Source organism: Heliconius melpomene, chromosome 14, assembly GCF_056956725.1.
Source record: "Heliconius melpomene rosina isolate 202511_hmr_F chromosome 14, ASM5695672v1, whole genome shotgun sequence".
NCBI lineage: Eukaryota > Metazoa > Arthropoda > Insecta > Lepidoptera > Nymphalidae > Heliconius > Heliconius melpomene.
In genome coordinates, this window is record NC_140402.1 from 9,184,472 (window position 1) to 9,206,598 (window position 22,127).

Here is a 22,127-nt window from a genome sequence, read left to right on the forward strand (position 1 = left end):
TTTTTTATTTTAATATAAGTAATATTTGTGGCGTTAAGTTTCGCCACTCATCAAGCAATGCCTTCAGATTTCTAAAGAAATTGGGGAACGAAAGTATCTTAACACTAGGTGCTCAGATTCCCTCTGCCTAACCCGGATACAGCGTAAAGCTAAGGAAGAAGAAATATAGATAAGCAGTGTAAATAGCTACTATATTTATGGGCATTGAACTCAAGACTACGTCTTAGCCGTCAATAAATATAATCTTCGTACATTTGTAATGATTTTATATAAATAGTTTTTATATTTACGATAATTTGTTATAGAAAAATGTAAATCAACCTCTTTGTTTAATAAAAAGATATATTTGAAAATTTATACATAGAACTAGCGCGACGCTTGATGTGTTGAAAATTCTGATGCGCATTATTAGATTTGGAGCTGAAGAGGAAAGTGATCCTCTAGAATAAAATATTGTATTATAATTTAAGATATACATTGTACAAGCCTAATGGTATCTAGCCCTGGAAGAAGTATAAGTTCTGTAAAAGTCCTGAGATATAAATTGTAGAAGCCTAATGTTATTTAGCCCTGGAAGAAATATAAGTTCTGTAAAAGCCTCGAGGTGTTTGATTTCTTTACACATTATACTGTATTTATGATTCATTGATTAATTTTTATATTAATGTTATAAAGCTGATGTGAGTTCGTTAGCTTTGACGCGCTAATCTCACGAAATACTGGTGGGAATTAAAAATATTAATATTAAAATATTAAATAGTAAAATTACCGAGGAAGGCATAAAATTTATATTGAAGTGTAATTGATATAGTTACAATGTAATTGAAAAAAATATATAAATGTAATTCATATATTCGAATGAGTTGTTCAGATCTTTTTTGTATATCTATACAAATAAATACTACTACTGTTAAAAAACTCTTAATTTTAAAAGTACAGCAAGAAACTGTTAGACAATATATATAACACGCAATGCCTATAGAATTCGACGAAAAATGAGGAACGCAGTATCTTAACACTACGTACTCTTACTAGCTGATTTTAATGTACTAAACATCATTTTCAGCCGGAACTAAAACAGAACCTTCGCTTCATTATCAGTTTACATCCTCATTCAAGAACATCCTCGCATTGTCTTATTTCATTTGATACGAAATAAGTATTGCTTTAACTATTAATTTTAAGATATTTGAACTCGAATCCCCTCTTATGCCTTAGTGATCTTAGTGATCAGGAATGTTTCTTAGAGGAACAGTTCTATCGTAACTTTAAAAATAAATACATAAGTTTTCAATATGTATCGTGTCACATATCAAACAACTACCAACCAACCATTTATTTAATATGTTATACTACAAATCAAATTTTAACTAGTTTTTATTGTTTCACTCACTACAACTCTCCGCGCAAGATTTCAGATTTGATCGCACTTTTAATTTTTTTTTTCTTCATTTTGGAATTAATAAAGAATTGATTGGTTATATTGTGAACATGTTTGTCTTCAACAAAAAAGGAAATTTTATCAAAACTCAGCATATTACAGCATATAATTGACATTTATAGTATATCAGTATCAGGTGATTTTATTACTCGTTTACCACAATGTAGAAGGCAGAGTGATGCCCGACAGTACTAAGTTTGGCCGAAACTACGATATTCGCTTAAAAATTACCGAAACCGAAATTTAGACATAGCAGTTATGTAATAAAAAAACAAAACAAAGCCAAATCAATTACATCTTATTTCAAAATAGTGTCAAAGTGGGACACTATGGTACTAGTTGTAGGTTCCATTTTAACTGAAAACAGTACTTAAAATTTCTACACCCCCAGTCTGATAAAAAACATCACATTGAGTTTCACTATTCACCAAATGTACAACAATGAAATGGTATATTTGTAAGTTACTAAAATAATATTAAGTGACTTATGCAAAAAAGGGTAATAATCTACATATTCAAACTTGCCTAGACTGTTCTATCTTACCTGAGGAGCGGCTAGGGGCACTATGGGGGCCCGGGAAGCCCCAACAGGAGAAGGCCCCCTCAATTCAGGGGGCAGCGTAGTCGGCAAGGGCAGGCCCCTTAGTGCACGTTGTACAAGCCACATGGCAGCTACAAACTGGTCTTTGGTCAGCTTTCCCAAGCTCTCCGTATCGCAGAGTGCCCTGTAATAATTAATAATCTGTATTTAGTTAATTTTTTACGCACTGGAGTAACCTGTATATCCAGGTATAAGATAGGATCTTATATATTGGTGGTTACTATCTTTTATATTATAAAGCTTAACACAATTAAAATTGACAAAAAAACAGATGATTCATCAAGTAACACACTTTATATGGCCACCCATTGGACGTCACGCATTTTAAAGTGACTGAAATTAAGCTTCTTAAATAATTACAGAAAATATAGGGGACAATATTCTATACTTGCTTTAACTTTCTATGTCAACAGAAAGTAGTTATTGATGTATGATATTCTTACAAAATTATACACATACGCTTGTATCTTTGATTGCATTTACTTAGAAGCCATTATTTCTTTGTGCTCCACAAAACCGTAGACCTCGATATTTGATATAAATTTCAGCTTCATACTTTCACGTGACCTTTAGAAAAATAGTTTTAACAGACAGGCAAAAGTGACCGCTAAGATTTTCCATTCCGGTTCAGGTAAAAAAACCCTAAAAGCAATATCAAAACCCAAGACTCACCAAATCTGTGCCAATTTAGGCTGAGGCAATCCTGTATCCAACAAAACATGACGTATTTCCTGCCCACTGACATAGCCGTCTCTGTCCGTGTCCGCCGCTAGGAACTGGGTTTCGTATTGAGCCCGTTCAGCTGCTGTTATGTATTGATTGGATCCGATTGTTCCAGTTGGCCCGGATAGCCCACCCATACCGCTTAGTGTGTTTGGTCCAGTTAGTCCTGTGAGTCCGGATAGTCCACCGAACGAAGCGGCTGGTGTGGGTGATGGTGCGGGAGGCTAGACGAACAAAGTTAAACAAATATTTAAATATATATCATAGCATAAAAGCTTATTTTCTTCGCCATCAATCATCCACATGTTATATATGTACATATATCATCTATCTTTATGCACTTTTTAAACATTATAAGAAAATAATTTCCGGTCCTCTAGACATCTTCTATTAAGTGATGGAATAAATTGTCACTGTTCATAATAAAATAACATCTAGTTTTGGTTTTCGCGATTTGATTTGATCTGGTTAACTACTAAGATTTCAATTAAATATGAATAAATAAATAAATGGCACACATAATATTTCATTTTAAATACAAATATTTCTGGAGTCGAATACACACAATGACATCAAATTTCACTAAATAAATAAATAAACAAACAAACGGTGTGAGCTAAACAAAACCGTTTAAAAAAAAAGACACTTACACTAGACAAGTCCAGCAATCCGTCCAACAGGCTCCCACTACTGGGAGGAGGCTGGGGCCTCGGTGGAGGCATCCTCGGTTGAGGTGAAGGGGGCCTCGACGGCGGCCTGGAGGGAGGCCTTGACGGGGGCCGCGAGGGGGGCCTGGCAGGACGTGCCCGCAATTCCGGAGGTAGAGTGGTTGGAACTGCATGTTTTTCAAGCGCTTTGTACACTAGGTGCATTGCCTGGGAAAAAAATTATAACTTTAGATAAAAGATAAATTTCAACGCAGTATGCCGTGTGTGTATGAGGTCTAAGAAGAAATTCTGGTAATTAACCCGATTTTAATATAGCAAAACGTTCATCTAATAGTTTCTGATCTTAAAATTAAACCATTTATCCAACAACTAATCTCCAAATCTTTATATTAAAATTTATTGAGAATTTATATTGCTACGAGGAATTAGTAGGTACCGGGCGGCTAGTATATAGCTCTATTAATTGATCTATATACGTACGTATTTCATCGAATAAATAACGAAACTAAACTTAACACCAAGTAAAATATTAAAATTTTTACATATCTTTCACACATAAAGTCAAGTCAAGTCAATATAATATAAATATAATACTCACAACAATAAACTCGTGTCTATCGAGCATGCCGTCCTTGTCCTGGTCTGCGAGGTCCCATATCTTACCCAGCGTGTCCAGGGGGAGCTTTGACTCCATCAAAACTCCTTTCACCTGAAATATTAATAAATAAACATTTTAATCATACAATAATGAAATACATGGAATGAAATATTTAATATTTTCATTTTGTCATTCTGGTAACGAGGCAAAGTGCCTGCTTGCTGCCTGCCACGCATTGCCTGTTGAATCTACCTGCACTAGACTTCCTCTACTTACCCTGGTACTTGCTGGATGCAGCGTAAGTCGTGGCGCAGATGCTCAAGCGAGCCACAGGTTATGGGTTCGATTCCCACTAGAGGAAATCATATATATATAATCTTTAATTACCTCACTCTGGTAACGAAGCAAAGCGCAGCATTGAGTATCGCAACTCAACTCGCTCAATTCTACGGAAAGTGGGGAGCGGAAGTGTCTTATATACCGGATGTGTCTTATACAGGGTGGAATTGTCAGCACCACTTTAAATGAATCCACAGTTTTAACTACTCTATAAAAGCCTAATATAATTCAGAAAAAAAATAATTCCTAAAAATGAAAAAGTTATTTTTTCAAACAAAATAAATAATAAAATTATCGTTTTAAAATAAAACGCCATTTGTAAAGTATAACATAGGCACGCACACACTTACCTGTCAAAGCGGCAACGTCGCACACGTATGCGTGCGTCACACGAAATACAGGTATGGATAAAAATCATGAAATGAAAAAAAAATCCTACGTCCATACTGTTGACGTACTTTGATAATTTTTTTTAATTCTGGGTTTGAAATATTTTACCCTATATGCAGTTTCAGTAAAAAGGGCGCTGCCTCTTCCACCCTGTATATATAGGTTCTCAGGTTCCCCCTAACTGTCCTATAGCGAGAAGCACATAAAAAAAAACAATCCTACCTTATTCCCGGGTATAAATCCATTGCTAGGCTGTAAGGAATCAAACAGCTGGCTGTACTTGTCGCGCTCCGCCGGCTTCACGCTCCAGTCGCTGAGAGGCGCGAGCGCGGGCGCTGAGGCCGGCATGGCTGATGGCGGGGGTACCTTTGGGAGTTCACCCTGGGGAGAACAAAGGGAACCTTTAGTAATACTTAAAATTCTGAATATTTTAACAAATAAAAAACAATTTGAATGCTTAATAATAATTATCTTATAAAAATTACTTTTGTAATATATTTTTTAAATTGAGTGGATAATGTAAAATGTAATGCCACGATTTGTTTTTGACTTTTGATAAATCATCATAAAAAAATTGAGTCAGGTTATTGAATAAATAAATTTACATTTAATTAATAAACACAAAAATACCTACTAAATTACTAAATTGAAATGAAGCATTACATTTATCCTGTTCCAATTTAATAAAATTTAATAAGTTAACAATTAATTACTTAACAATTTAGACTATCGTGGAGGAATGGGGATGTGCCCTGATGATAAATTCAATGTATCGATTTCCGTAATCTGGCCTCTGACAACCAAACCAACAATATCTCCGAAAATTGAACGGAAAGCGGATAACAAAGTGTTTCAACTGTTTTTTTCAATTTATATATTTTTTAACTAGCTTTTTTTTACAAAGCAAAAATAATGCATATAACAAAATCATTCAAAAGTGCACTTTTGACACCAAGTTCTCCTAAAAAATAGGGAGGTTATAGTAAAAAAAAATCATTTAAATTTCATCTACAACCAGACATCGTGAATTATATCGAGATAACACTTGAAATGTAACTTTTAACGTTTGGCGTTACGCCAGGCGTCGAACCGATTTGAAAGATAATGAACACTCATACATAGTGTATTGGAGGCTTAACCCGAGACTGATAAGAAACAAGCCTTCACTCGAGTGTAAATAGACTATATTTTTTTTTAGATTATTTAACGAGATTGAAATACGTCTTTTTCAACATAACACTTTAATAAGAAAATGATAATGAGCACAAATCCGATATATTTATTAGTAGGTGAAAAAAAATTCCACCAGCCATCTTCCAATTCCATCATCAGACCAGTTCCATGATGGTATGATATTAAATTATCATCTAATCTGCATATAATTGCCATGTTTCATGATGATAGAAAAGAAATACGTTTAATTCAGATTCTTAGACTTTATTACATAGTTACTCAGTTACAGCCCAACCTAATAAAACCGTGATTTTTAAGGCTTTACGTGTGCAATGGCGCAACACAACGCCTCAATTACATTACCAAATATTATGAATATAATAAATTTTAAAATTATTTTAAATGAACGTATAAATATTTTAAATACAATTTAGTAAGTACGTGTAACGTGTATGTATATTATGTATGTTAATATGCTTGACCAGAATTTTTTCGAAAACTAAAAGTTGATCGAGATCGCGAAGATCTTTAATTTAAACGTAGTATATTCGAACTTAGAGAAGAGCCCAAGTCTAATCAAAATTGATTCAGAAGTTTTTAATATATGAATATCCATCATGGATATATCCTATCACTACAGCCAAGACCCTGTACAAATATATCGACTATTGCGTAGTTATTTATCTTCATCAAATTTCATATCGATCTTTCCCGTGGCGTTGATAGACAATTGAATCCACTTGCCACAACAATGCCATAAGCACTACTTCCTAAACAACTTATTTTTTCCGAAGATAATTGAAGAACGGCGTTGAGTTCGCCACCCAACACGCAATACCTCAGAATCTAGTGTAAACTGGGGAACGAAAAGTCTTAATCGGACCGGCGTGTTCTAAAACTAGACTTCCCTGTGGCTTTTAATATACTTAGACACAGATTTTCCGCATATCAGAGTAGGTAAAAAGAACATTAAGATACATCCATTCTTGAATTCTACCCGTAGAGAGATCCGAGACAATGTGTGTTGAGTGTATTAATTTGTGTGATAATCGCCCATTAAAATAAATAACTTATAAAGAAAATAAATCAGTTAATGTCATCTTAACGAATCTATTTTCTTCATGTACCTACAATAATGAAACGGCGCAATTCTCGCAAGGCACACTACAGTACACGATGAATGGCGGACTCGTTAGATGTCGAGTGTTATACAAGAGTCCTAGTTCAAGGACGTCTACGCTTAATGACTCAAATATCGATATTTCATTTATTTTTTATCTATGGGTACAATAATTTATTTTTTAGTTTCACACCAATCACCAGCATGTAACAGAGGAAACAAAGTTTTTAGGCACATATTTCTCCAGGTATAGCCCAAATTTAAGATACGCGTAAGTCAACGCCGATAATGTCCCGTAAAATTGGGCGGTGCGCGTTTCATGGAGTGTCTTAACTCTAGGTTTCCTCGGCTACTCGAAAAAAAATTACGATAAAAAATTACGATTACGCCCTATACGAGAAAAAAATATGAAGCTGACAAAAAAAATATAGGAAAATCATCGAAATAGCCGTCTTCCCCTATAAATATTTAACTTATGTTTTCGTTGAGCAATATTTAATTCACCTGAAAAGCTAAAGTGAAGATTTTAGCGATGAGAAATGTGAACGTTCAAAGTTGTAGGAACCGAAAGACAAATAGAAGCGACTCATTTATTATTAAATTGCGTGCCCAAAATATAAACAGGGTCTGAGAAGCCGAGATTTATATATAATTTGTAAGGGTAATGCGACATTTGTATCTTATACTATGACTATACTAACAAATAAGGCTTTGGCGCTACCTTCAAAACAAACTATATACTAACAAAAAAAGACTTTTACACTGTCTAGGAATATTTCAAGGATAAAAATGTATGAATAACTACCAATGTAGGTAATAATTAACTTGTAACATTAGTATTGAAGAGAGCAACTGTTAAGTTTGTTCCCGGCTCTTATCATCAGAACTGCACAACTCAAAAGAGCTTGCAAAATTTCATTACGAATAAAGAATATTTTGAATTTGAATATACTAATATAATAAAACTAAAGGGCTCGTTTGTTTAACGCGATGAAGACGATCTCAAGATGTACTGGTTCGTATTAGTAAACTGAAAAATTCTATTTGTATAGATAGTTAATTATTTTTAATTAGGTAGTCGTATGTACCTACTATGTAAGTTTCAATGTAACTGACTGCATCTGCGGTCAGTTATCGCGGACAGTCAAAATGTGTTAAGTGTTCTCTCTGCATATCCTGCTAAATGCAGGATAAAACGTGAACAAAAGATACTTACAACTTTGGGAGGCGGCGTTTCCGAATTTATATTGCTCATGTTGATATCCTTGCCGGCCTGAGCCAGCGCCACCAGCTTCAGCGCCACGAACAGACCCGCCTGTGGACAAGGAAAATAATAGTATAATATTGTAAGCAACTCGAGTAAAAGAGGGTACCTAGTAACTACCTGTATGTGAAACAGACTGCAAGAACAATGAAATTGCGGCAATCTGGGCAGTTGTATGTAGACAACAGCCTTTTTTGGTAAGAAACTCGTATGAAGCAATTACGAGTAAGTAAGTAGAGTCTCTTTCCGAATAATCAAAGAAAATATAGTCGATATGCATTTTTGTTTAGTTTTTAAACCACGTTTTCCAATTCTGATTCTAACAATATTATAATCTTAAATGCTAATAGCTTTAAAGGCTTAGTTTTTATTTCACTAAATTAAAATAAAATGTTTGTATAGCAAATTTTAAAGTATTATTCCACACCTAGGTGGCGCAGGTATGAATATATTAAGAATAGATAACTTTGGAGACACAATTTTGTTTACTTCACTAGCTTTAACAATTTTCCATATCGGTAGTTCTAGTTTATGGTCACGTGCGTTTTACTTCCAACTCTATAAGATCTAACCTCGCACGCTTCATAAACACAATAATCAATTTAACACGTTACCATAATATTGTATGTTGTTTATATTGACGGAACCTGGTGAAAGATCTCTCCGAAAATAGTTACACAATTTTTAGTTATCTAAAATATCTTTCAGGCCGTCGTGGTGTAGTGGGGCAGCATCAGACTGTAAATAGAAAGTAGAGAAGAAAAAGCCAATCGGAGTCTGGCTTCTCAACTAAAATACCTTCTCTCTCATTGTCCTGCCATATGCGGGAAAAGCGTGAAGCTGATGTATAATAGCGTTAAAATTTTATTTAAAATATATATATAATTATACCAGTAGACACCTACTATCAACGCCACTGAACACCACACATCCGATCGTACACTGTTGCGAGTCAACACTGCACTTATCAAACCGTTCGTTATCACGCATAGAAAGAACTACATTAATTATTACAAAATTAATGTTTAATTTTAACCTTGTTTTTAAAAAAGTCATAATTTTTTAAATTTTACTCTCTTAATAATTATACTTTCTTTATGGAATTGTCCGTTTTTACACTATGATAGATACTTCCATCTGCTACAGCTACAGAAAAAAGCATAAGACGCAAATTATAATGGTGAAAGTAATTATCTTGTATATTACATTACCTTAACTTAAAAAATAAAAAAAATCCTAAATTAAAATAAATCACAAAACATTTTTTTACAAACTTATTAATTAATTACTTAAAAGATTAACGAAGTCCTAATACTTTTCAACATATTGACAAATAAAATCAATATTCATTCGGTGGGGGAAAAATTACGCAACATACCTACTTTCAAATTAGAAGAAAAACCTCCTTTTCAACGTCGGTTAAAAAACCATTCGAGAGGGAGTGGAGGCGACAAAAGGTACACAAAGATCTTGGCGACCTTTTTAAAGGCTAATATTACATTAGGCAGTATAATACAGCTATATGAAAGAAATCAATTTCTTTTCATTATATAAACTTTGGCCATTTAGGCAAAACTCAAATCAAATCAGTTTCACGCTGTATCCCGCACACAGCAGGGTAGGCAGAGCCTAATGTTAAGTTCAGCAAGCATCTCCGTGTTGAAAGGCGGAACTCAACGCCGCAAATTTTTATTTAGGCCATCATCCGAATTGTTTTCAAAAAGGTCAGGGTTTGTAGCAATTGCTTCCTCGTATTTCTAAAGTGGCATGACCGACGAGTGCACTCGAAAATTATTATCAATAGACAGGTCAACATAAAAAGTGTATTTTCATACGTTTTTATACCAGATACTGCTGTAATCATATTTCAAATATATATTTTTTCAAAGTCATTGTCAACCTTTTTAGAACAGTCATTACTAATGTTTATTCTTCGGGAACATTTAATTTTAAATGTCTACTGCCCTTGTTAGTTCCAGACATTTGGGCGCTTACATATATAAAGGAATTAAATTATCTTCCCTCGTTTTTGTATTAGTTCAACTACTCTAGTCTATAAATGTAGAAATTAGAGGCTCTTGTAAAAAACATCAAAATTATGCCTTAGAAAAAGAGATTTAGAAAAAAACACAATCAATTTGGACTTCCACTCTCAGGACAAATACAAATGCAACGTGTCCTAAATGTCCCATCTGGATAGCAATTTAATTCTTTAAAAATTATAAAATAAAGAAAAAATATTTGCATTCTATGTACCTAATCTAAATGTTCCTGGGACTTAAAAAGCGCATTAACTCTAACCTTCACTCAGATCCGATTCGGCCTTGCTTCGGTGAGGTCGCACAATTGGGCTATTATATTTATTTCGATCCCTTGTCGAAGTGATACTGTATTTATATTAGTGTTGTGCTGCGGATACCTGCGACTGCTGAGCTGCGTGGCGTCCTGCTGCGCTGCGTTGCCCTGTGGTTGCCGAGTCCCGCATCGCTCGTTTCCAGCGTCCGGATTGTTTGTTCAGTAAGTGAATACACAGTTGTTATTAGATAGGTACTCACCTACTGTTCACCGACGGTAGATTTTGCTTGTTATATATAGTGTTAGTTTTAAAGCACACACCCCGTCCCTCGCCGCAAGGTGAGGGGAGAGACAAAGCATGGCCGGCCTCAGTAGCTCCGAGCTGCTGAGGTACTTAGAGACCTTCCACGGGGAGGCATTCAACGCCGTGATGAAGTTCGCGCAAACGCGACACGATGCGCCTAGCTCGCCTAGCGCGCCAGAGGTCGGCCCGGATGCCGATATGCAGCCTTCAGCTGCCGGCCCGAGTGCCGAAGATGAGCCGTTGTTCTCCGGTGGGCCTTGCGACCTCGGAGTCGCCCCGCCGAGGGAGCATTCTCGTGCCCCTACGCCGATCCAGACTGAGGTAGAGATGGAGGAGGGCACTTGCCTGTCCTCCGATTCGGACGATGACGGTTTCGAGACCGTCGGATCGCGCTCGGCCAAGCGTAAGGCCAGGGCCCCTAAGGCCCCCCCCCCGCCCAAAAAGGCGAACAAACCCGACGGCCGGCGTTCCCGCGCGAACGACTTAACGGTTTTCCCCTCCCCTGCCCCCGCCTCTGCGGTTGAGCGGGAAGAGGATGTACCCCCCCGCGCGCCCCGCGTTAAACCCCCGCCGCCCATTTATGTGCAAGATAAGCACAAATGGGGCAAGGTGTCGCAGTGGCTCAATAGCCACAATGTCCAATATTCCACCGCGCGCTTAACGCAGGTTGGAATCAAAATCCAAGTTAGGTCTTCGTCGGAACACCGACAATTTACCTCTTTCCTTCGTGAGTACCAGATAGGGTACCACTCTTACGCCCTGGAGGACGAGCGCCAATTGCGCGTCGTTCTCAAGGGCATTCCCAAAGAGATCGAAGTCGATCTCGTGTTAGATGACCTTCGTAGCAAAGGCTACCCCGTGCGCCAGGCGCACCGTCTCTATAATTCGCGTACCAAAGCGAAATTCGATATCGTGTTAGTCATCCTTGACCTCACTAAGGAGGGAAAGGAAATATTCAATCTGAGGTCGGTGTGTTCTCTCACCGGCATCAGAGTCGAACCCCCACATACGAGGGGTCTCATTGGGCAGTGTCATCGCTGCCAATTATACGGGCACTCTGCCCGCAATTGTTTCGCGCGGCCTAGGTGCGTTAAGTGCCTAGACGATCACGCGACTGCGGATTGTCCCCGCAAAGTCCCCGATCCCGCTGTGCCCCCAAGCTGCGTGCTATGCGAGACGCAGGGCCATCCCGCGAACTATCGCGGATGTTCCCGCGCGCCGCGCAGACGCACTAGGCGCGGAGGCAAAAAGCGCACCTCCAATAAAAAGGAGCCGGTTCCTACTCAATACGAGCCCGCCCCTCTCCCTAAAGAGAATGCGTGGTTTAAACCCGCACCTACACCGGTCGTCGCCCTCGCCGCGGCACCGGTACAGCCGCCTACCCCTCAGGTAGCGGCTCCCCGCCCCGCGCTCGCGCCTTCCGGCGCGACCGCGATCGCGCCCTTGCGCCCGGCGCCTTCCCGCGCCGCGCCCGCGCCCGCACCCGCGCATTCCCGCGCCGCGCCCGCCCCCTCTTCTAACGCTAGCGACTTAGCACTTGTGTTAAGATTCGCTAGATGTTTTGATTTCAAAGAAATCAAAGTCCTCGCGGCGAAACTTAGGAACACGAACGGTTCCGACGATCGCGCTCAAGTTATTATAGATCATATAGATCTCATCGAAGCCATTCAAGGCTTCGTCGCGGTTTAAATTTTTCCAATGGCGGTCATAAATAGATTTACCCCACGGCCCGCTGACTCGCAACTCGCGCGTATTAAACCTAGAGCCCTGTCAATAGCGACCTTTAACGCAAACGGTGTCAAACGCCAAAAAGAGGCTGTGAGCGCCTTCGCGCACGCCCATCAAATAGATATCTTATGTATACAGGAGACTTTTCTTAAACCTGCTGTTCGTAGTCCTGGCATTGCGAACTACAGGATTGTAAGAAATGATAGAGCCACCCACGGTGGAGGCACTATGATTTATTACAAGAAGAATTTACACTGTATACCACTCGACCCTCCGTCTCTCGAAGCAGCCGAGGCGTCGGTGTGTCAGGTATTCCTCACAGGCCATCAGCCTTTAATTATAGCTTCAGTTTATCGTTCGCCGTCTAGGCAATTATTAGAAAGCGACATTTTGGCGCTACTTAGTATGGGAGACTCGGTCCTTCTGATCGGGGATTTCAATTGCAAACATAGACTTTGGAATTCGTCGGTGACTAATGTCAGCGGCAAGAGGCTTCTAGCCTTCACAGAGAAATATAACGCTTGTGTTATAGGCCCGCCTTCTCCCACTCGCTTTAGTGTCCTCGGCACAGGCGATGTACTCGATATTGCCATACTTTCGAACGTTGCACTGTCGCTACGTTCAATAGATACCATTCTCGACCTAGATTCGGACCATCGTCCTGTCATTCTCAAGTTAGGTGACGAGCGCCCCTCTGGCCCTCCCACCAAAACTGTGGTCGACTGGAGGAGATTCGCAAAGCTCCTCCGCTCGAATGAATCCCCTCTTAAGGAATTAATACCTGGCATCGCCGACTCCGCGGCGCTAGCGATAGACGCGGCGAATAAATTTACCGATTATATTTTAAATACAATCCAGAGTTGTTCGAAAGAGGTAACAAACTTACCCGACGGTAGGTTTGATATCTCAGAAAAGCTCAGGCGATTGATTAGACGCAGGAACGTAGCTATGCGACGACACGATACCTACCCGACTGACAAAAATCGTAGGGAATTTTACAGATTAAAGAGGAGAGTTCGATTCGAATTCGAACTTCTGCGCGGTGAGTCGTGGGATAAGAAGCTCGAGGGGCTCGCACCATCGCACCAGGCATTCTGGGCGCTGTCGCGAGCTTTTAGAGTCGATTGTCTCTCGACTATGCCTCCTCTAGTTAGGTCAGATTGTTCAATTGCCGCCGATGACACCGAAAAAGCGGAATGTCTCGCTGACAGTTTAGAGGCTCAATGTACCCCGAGTAGTCAGCCCTGCGATCCGAGCCACATTGCGCGTGTGGATTCCGCGGTCGCAGAATGGGCGCTGACGCCCCCGCAAGGGGAACCGCTCCGCCCGACCTCTGAAGACGAGGTCAAAGTCATCATCAAAAACCTCAAAGATAGGAAGGCCCCGGGGCCCGATAAATTGTCTAATAGAATGTTCAAGTCCCTACCGGCTCAGTTCATATCTCTATTGGTCATTATTTTCAATTCCCTTCTTAAGTCGTGCTCATTCCCCGACGAATGGAAGGAGGCCATAGTCATAGGCATTCCCAAGCCTAATAAGCCGCGGAATATCCCGTCCAGTTATCGACCTATCAGCCTTCTCAGCTGTTTAGGTAAAATTTACGAGAGAATCATTCTCGTTAGACTCTCAGAGGTGGTAGAGGCCGACTCTCTGCTCTGCAATGAGCAATTCGGTTTCAGAAAGAAACATTCCGCCATACATCAAGTCCACCGTGTTGTAGAGCATATAGCTCGATACAACCTTAGGGATCCTTCTCACAGCAATACAGCTGCTATTTTTCTCGATATAGCGAAAGCTTTCGATAAAGTCTGGCATAACGGCTTGATTTACAAGCTGCGCGCCGTTTACGGCTTGCCAGACTGTCTCGTACACATCCTGCGGGACTTTCTCTCGAATAGATACTTTCGCTATAAAGTCGAAGGCACTCTCTCTTCCCCCCGCCTCCTCCGCGCAGGCGTGCCACAAGGCTCTACGCTAAGTCCTATCCTGTACTCGTTGTACTCCAGTGATATCCCGCTCACTCCGGGTGTTCACCTGGCTATGTACGCCGACGATACAGCCCTCTTCACAACCTCGCGTTGTACTATCCTATTAAAAGATCGACTCCAGAAAGCGGCCCGCGCACTCGGTGAGTGGTTCCGCCAATGGAGAATCGAAGTCAATCCCGAGAAGAGTAAAGCAATACTCTTCCCTCTCAATAAAAATATTAGAGTCTCTACCATCCATCTCTTAGACAAACCCATTCCCTGGGAAAAACAGGTCAAATATCTAGGTGTCACTCTAGACTCTAGATTAACTTTCAAACCCCACATTACAAAAGTCTGCAATAAAGCAAAGTACATTCTCAATAGATTATATTATCTCATAAACAAGAATAGTAAAATGTCACTTAGAAATAAGCTGACACTATACAAAGCTTGTATTAGACCTGTCCTCACTTACGCTTGCGTTGCGTTCGCGCACACCAAGCTTGCTCCCTTGCAAAAAGTGCAAAATAAATTCCTGCGCATCGCATCAGGTTCCCCCTGGTACGTGCGTAATGTCGACCTACATAGAGATTTTGAACTGGAATCGATTCACGAGCACTGCAAACGCTTAGCGAAGCGCTACTTTGAGCGCGCAGGCTCGCACGCGAACCCCCTCGTCGCCGCGGCGTGTAATTACACGCCTCACGCGATTCGTAGACGCCCGCGTAGCGTCCTCTTAGACCCCGATGACGCCATTACCGTAGCAAACGGCCCGTACGTAGGTAGGAAACACACTACACACGCACGACACACACACCGTCGTCGCCGGAATCGACGACGTAGTCTAGCTTATCTCACGGCCCGGCGGCGCCTCGGCGCCGTCGGGTCCAGCGGTTAGGGACCGTTAGCTCCCTTAGATTAGTCTAATTTTATCCCCCGGTCGCGGCTTCTGTGTCGCGGCCGGCTTTGCTTAGAATAGGGAAACTCCCAGCCCGCTCGACGACCGCAAGCCGAGGTTCGAGCCCCGCAGGGGGCGCCCTTGCGTCGTCGGCACTCCCCACAGGCAGCCACACAGTGCCTGCATATTTTCAGGGACAGAGTACCCTCTTCCCTACCCACCCGGTGTCGCTGTAAAGGCCAGTAAGGCTAACAGCATTAAAGTCAAGTCCGAAAAAAAAAAAAAAAAAAAAATAACCTTCACTGTTCGAATTCACGTGTCTACTTCAAGTATTTATTGAAAATTCATTGTAACCACCTCTAGAAACTACTATTTACTACTATAAGGGACAAGTAGGTCAGAATTGATAAAAGGAGAGCACACATCGACCTCATTACCATAAGAGTTGTCATTATGACAAATGCTGAATGTTAAAAATAGCAAAACTTACTTTGGCATATTTTTTTATTGTATTGTAGTATAGATTGATTGAACGCGCTAATCTTAGGAAGTACTGATTTAAATCAAAAATTTTACGTAGAAATGTCTATCTGTTCATCAAATGAGGCAATACATCTCATCTCGTTAATTGTTTTGATGGAGCCTTTTATACCTACGGTCGAAGTTACTACGGACACTTCGTGAGTGTCATATTACGTCAAACACAATTTATAGTATAATAGGACTTAGCAGGCGAAGCCAAAAGTAAAAGGTAGTTTTAATTAAGCTATACTTAACGGAATTTGAACAACAGAACCGAACCGAACCTAACGAAAGGAATAAAACTGAAAATAAAAAAAAAACAGCAATAATAATTTACTATTAATTACGACGGAAAATAAAAAATGTCGTCGGTAGTCTAGACAGCAAAGGCACAACAATGTCAGGCCGGAGACGGGTCGACTTTACAACTGTGTAGGCAGGCTGGCTGTCTGCTTCAAACGAATTCATCTTTTCCCTTCTGTCTTTTATAAATTTGAAACTCTTTCATAAAACTGTAGACACCATCGTTAGTTACAGGTTCATGGCAGGACCCACGCCTCACCAGGATAACATAGTTAAGAAAATATTTCGTTCCAACACTAAATACTTAGTTATTCTTTGAATATGTCATACAAACTAACATTATCTAATTTAAACATAGGATTATAATAATTGATTGATTTCTCGAAATATGGCGTTTCGATTATAATAATAAAAAAATATGAAACCGAAAGATTGACGTTTGTCAATTAAATTACTTTACGTTTTTGTTTAAAAAAACATTTGATATTAAGGGTTGAAGTTATTGTTTAAAAAAATTTTTAACAAATGTTTGTACTGAAACGGAGTATTTCTGTTCATACAGCTTTTCTTATATTTACAGTTTAAATTTGATTGGTCCATCTACAGAAATTATTCTCGGAATTGGTAGGTACGGCAACGGTAAAAAACGAGGTTTAATTTTTATGGTCCGCGTAAATGATTATTATTTTTAAGGTTGTCGTGACACAACGACACAGCGTCTGTCTGTAAACGAGTCCAGTCGTGGATTCATTTCCCACTTGGGGGAATGAATTATAATTATTTTAGTTTCTGCACTCTAATAAAAAAGTAAACAACGCAGGCACTGTGTGGAAAACGGAGTGTCTCCCACCGAAAGAGAACCGAAATCGGGATTATCGTATACGATAACATACCTTGTAAGTGCGTGGCGTGCTAAAAGGCGGAAACTAAATTCTCCTCACTAATCTCTACAGTACGCTTAACTCGAAGTATTTCATTTGTTTAACTTTAATCAGTATATCACGAGATGTATCGAATGTACGTAATTAGTGTAGCGAAATGGTAAGTTAGTAAAAAATCATTCAATAACAAACTCCGCTTATCAAATAGTATACTAGGGATAACTATGTTTTCTGTTAGCGTCTCGCACACAGTAGGGTAGGCAGAAGGAACCTAGTGTTAAGACACTCCGCTCCCCATTAAAACACTTCCGTCTCTCACTTTCCGCCGAATTCTGTAGGCATTTCGTGTTGAGTGGCGGAACTCACCAATGAAATTATTACATATTTCATTTCCTCGAATGGAAATCAAACCCACCATAATATACCAATAAGATTAAGCGGGCGAAGCCGCATATGGGTAGCTAGTGTAACGTAATGCACAGAGGGCCCGCATGAGCAACACCACTTGCTACCCTCCGCCTCTCATTAGAAGGGCACTTGTCCATAATGGAATTGGCACTCAAAAAATCGTTCACTGCAGCAGCTGCAATTTAATATTCCTTATACAATTTTAGTTAAATATAATATTATAAACATAAATTGAGGCCGTCTGACTATAAATACGACGGTTGCGGGTTCGATTCCCACTCGGGGAATGATTGGGGAATGATTTGATGAATGATGAAACAGTTTGCCGCACTAGTGGGTTTTGTTTGTAGCACTAGGCTCTGTTGGGAATAAATCATAAAGCTACTTTTTCTATAATTATGAATCTGCATGGATTTATTAGAATAACTATTATAATTTTCTGCGTTGTTGATTAGAACCCTTAATGTAATAAATTGTATCATTGATTTTGAAAAGAGCAACTGTTGAGTTTCTTGCCGGTTCTTCTCAGCAGAACTGCCTTCCGAACCGGTGGTAGCTTTTTGTTGACATGTACATTCGACAATTCAAAAGTGCTTGTAATAGTTTATTTGAATAAAGAATATTTTGAATTTGAATAAAAAAACTGTGCAAAAAAGGTGTATAACCATTCTTTATCGATTTAATTGAATGACGATCCGTTTCGCAATTGCGGTGTCTATCACTTAATATAGGTCGGGAGTCTGATCTTAGAATCTACTACACTCCCTGACCTACTAATATATTTTAACTTACTAATTCCAGTAATTTCGTTTGTTCGTTGTCTATCCATCGTTTAGTAACAGAATCATTGACAGTTCACACTGTTTCCCACATACAGCAGGGTAGGTAGGGGAGACCTAATGTTATGACACTCCGTTCCCCACTTTATATATGTTATATAGATTATAGATCTATTCTATTAGGTTCGCCCTCTTTGTTCACAAATTACAATAATTCTTATTTGCCGAAATTTTGCAGACTCTCGTTTGCATATAATAATTCAAACGACTTTTGTTGGTTGCTTGCGTTTTGCGAACTTATGCAGATCTACTCGACGAGAAAACATTATTCTGACCGTAAAATTCACGTTTGGCCGTAAAAATTCCAAGATACGTTTACGTTACGTACGTTCTACTACAGATTCATTCTTCTTTAATGCGATGCTTGACAAAAGGCGGTCGTGCCGCAGGGGCACAAGCTGCACGCAATACCTCAAAAATTCGGCGGAGAGTAGGGAACAGAAGAAGTGTCTTAATGAACAACGGAATGTCGTAACACTAGGTTCCCAGGAAAGCTCAAAAAGTATAAAAACGTTCTCATCTCAGGTAAAACTTGCCAAGCACAACATAAGCCACATATCCACAACTTTCCCCACAATAGCACATGTATATGAAACCGAAAGATATTTATGTGTAATAGCACATATCAAATAGTAAATTTTTTTTAAGTTTATGAAAAAATAAACGAGTTCTAGAGCATGTCATCTACGATCGTTTAGTACAGAGGATGTTATTTTTAAGTCGAAAGCTGTTTAATATTTTGGGAAAACAGTCACTTATGCATAATAATGTATTCAATTATAACTGAAAATAATCATATTATACATATAAATTGGAAATAACAGTTAAGTAGTCAATATTGCATAATAACGTCGTCTCATCCGAGTAACTACTTGGCACTAAAATATTTTACGATATCCAGACTCATAACTGTGGCCGCCTTGTTTTATTGGGGCGCATAAAATTATATAAGCCTATTATATGTTAAATATGGGTAAAAAATATATCGAAGAAAAATAAAAAAAGGTTAGCTTAACTTTTAATATTAAAAGTAATTTAACTATGACGAAGATAAGTTTAAACCGTGAAGGTAAAGATAAGCTTTACGGTTTAGCTTTCCCTAGCAGGAATGGAGTAGCCCTAGTCAAATGCTACGGTCTCTGCATACCTCTTTCGCCTCATTCACTGTCATCAACAACTATGAAGTGGTTGATGACTTTATTTAGTTATTATACTTTATTTTGTTGATTTAACCGGAACAAAATATACGTGTAAAATGGATAAATAATATAATTAAAAAAAAAAACAGTGTACCTTATTATTTTTCTTATTAAAATAGTTTAAAAATAGTAAATATCTCAAACAACGTTAGTTCTCATTCTTAGAGATAAAGACCTTGGCACGCTGGAAGCACCATAAATTAAGAACTGAACTAAGATAAAGTCCTTATTGTGATAAGATAAAAAAATCTTGTTGAGTCATTAAAATAAATACAACTAGGTGATTGAAAGTTATTTAAACAAAAAACAACTTAAAAAACTCATATACATATTGTTGCTAGATGAAAAATATGTTAAGCCTTTCTAATTCCAATATTTACTTACTTTGTCCAAATATCCTTTGCCATTGGGGTCAGAGAGATCCCATATTTTGCTAAGCACCACATCGCTGAGACGTGATTTCTTGAGAAATCGGGCTGCATCCAATGCCTGGATGGCACCTGTACCATTTGGGTCCACCTGCAATTTATATAGAAATATTTACTAAATTATAACAGCAATCACAAAATATTATAATGATTACTTACATACACCACCATTTTCTCACCAAATCATATTTTTTAAGTTCTCCATTCTTTACCCAATTTCAAGGACATGGCTTATTCAGTGGCAGAAACCTCTATGTTACCAAATCAAAAAATGAAATTAATTTATTCATTCACAAATGTGATCATTATACCTGCAACTATCACACTTAGACCCTGCTAGTTAGATTTCTTTATAAGCTTCACAATGTATCCTATATAATCTAGCGGGGATTAGATTATTATTGTTGGTTTGATTCCCACTTAAAGCATTTCCTCATGTAGGAATGACACCGACAATAATAGAATAAAATATTTAGAATGTGGGACAAAGAGACAGCATTTGACTAAAAATCTAATAGTTGTGGAATCAGATACCTAGGAAAAAATCTGTTGGAAAGTAGAGAATAGTGTCTTGACACTGAGTGCTTCTAGATTCAGTTTGCACAATTATTTCTTTATATATTTATATACTAATGTGAAAATATATAATCTAAAGAATTTTAAAAATAAAAAAAAAATGTGCTATTTATCCAATCTGTATAAGCTATACTAGAAAAAAATATTTTGTTAAGAGCCACAAATGTACTTTTAAAATAGATTATGTATATTTAGATCTATAAATGAATGATAGAAGATATTAAAATAGATGAAAATTATATACATACAAACACACAGGTCATTTTCATTAACCCTTTATTAGCTTCAATAAATCCATAGGAAAACAGTAGCTAAATTAACAGAAAGTAGCTAATAAAATAGATTACAGTAAACAATAAATGATATATTAAAAATATGGTACAAATCAGTCTATTATTCCAATCAGAGACTAACGATGGAATCAACAATTCCATAAAATGATTATTTAATAGACATTTAATCCACATGTTTGCTGGTGATTGTGTAATCATATGTAGAAAATATAACTTAATCTGTTTAATATATAATATTTTAAGGCAGAAACTAAATAAATTATTAAGTTGACAATTGTTGATAAAGAAATATTGATTTTGCTGTCATATGATGATTTGACATATATATTCACCTTGTGTTTTTTGAAGATGTACAATACTTTACTATGTATAATTCTATAGAACTCTTCAATTAAAAACATATTTGAAGCATAAAAGGATTCGGAACAAGTGACAACATTGTAACACACTTACTTGGTGATAATACGCTTCGTATATAGAACTGTGGGTCCCTGCCACCTGCAACGGTTCAATCCACATATTGAGAAGATTTTTTACGCTATATATGCACTATATTTATTATACACGATTATTTTCAGTTGTTTTATGGGTGTGACATATCTAGTGTTCGTGACATTTAGTGTTCGCGGATAGTATAAGATTTTTAAAGATAATTAAATAACTGAGAGGCTATAACTTAAATTAGCACCACAAATTTACACTACACCATGTAGTAAATTATTTGACTGTAACAATAACTAATTATAACGAGTAAAAGTATAAGTTTAAACAGCAGCGTAATCCGTTTATAGTTCGTGACACTTCAACGTCGAATATCGTAATGTTCCAACTTCTTCTACAGTAACAAAACCTCACTAAACATTAGACAATATAGTCAACTCTGTTCAAATTCACGAATCGCTTTAATCTGCACTATATAAATAATTGAATTTACGTTAATTCTACCTGAGTAGGAGAAGGCAAGGCAGCCATTTTTTACATCTCCCCGTCGACCAATCAATAGAGTCCATAGACAATAAAAAATTTGACAATCACATTGAACTAGTGCTGTTTATAATAAATTAATGCACTATTGTATTATCTATGGTTTCTGTTATCGGTAATATTATTGTATAATATTTTTGATAAAATCATTACACATAACAGGTAAACTAATTAGAAACTTATAG

General features: G+C 38.1%; 1 protein-coding gene across 1 annotated transcript in view; it reads right to left on the reverse strand.

Annotated features, from left to right (window-relative positions):
- Nucleotides 1–22,007, reverse strand: part of Eps-15 (Epidermal growth factor receptor pathway substrate 15) — a 33,977-nt gene extending 11,970 nt beyond the window's left edge. The window contains exons 1-9 of the mRNA XM_085197256.1: nt 21,904–22,007; nt 21,412–21,456; nt 20,046–20,180; nt 8,270–8,368; nt 4,983–5,141; nt 4,032–4,142; nt 3,416–3,640; nt 2,715–2,989; nt 1,986–2,166 (exon numbers count right to left, since the gene is read on the reverse strand). Of these exons, the coding sequence (XP_085053382.1) occupies nt 1,986–2,166; nt 2,715–2,989; nt 3,416–3,640; nt 4,032–4,142; nt 4,983–5,141; nt 8,270–8,368; nt 20,046–20,180; nt 21,412–21,456; nt 21,904–21,930 (1,257 nt within the window). The 5' untranslated portion in view covers nt 21,931–22,007. The remainder of the gene's footprint in view (nt 1–1,985; nt 2,167–2,714; nt 2,990–3,415; nt 3,641–4,031; nt 4,143–4,982; nt 5,142–8,269; nt 8,369–20,045; nt 20,181–21,411; nt 21,457–21,903) is intronic.
- Between the last annotated feature and the right edge of the window lie 120 nt (nt 22,008–22,127).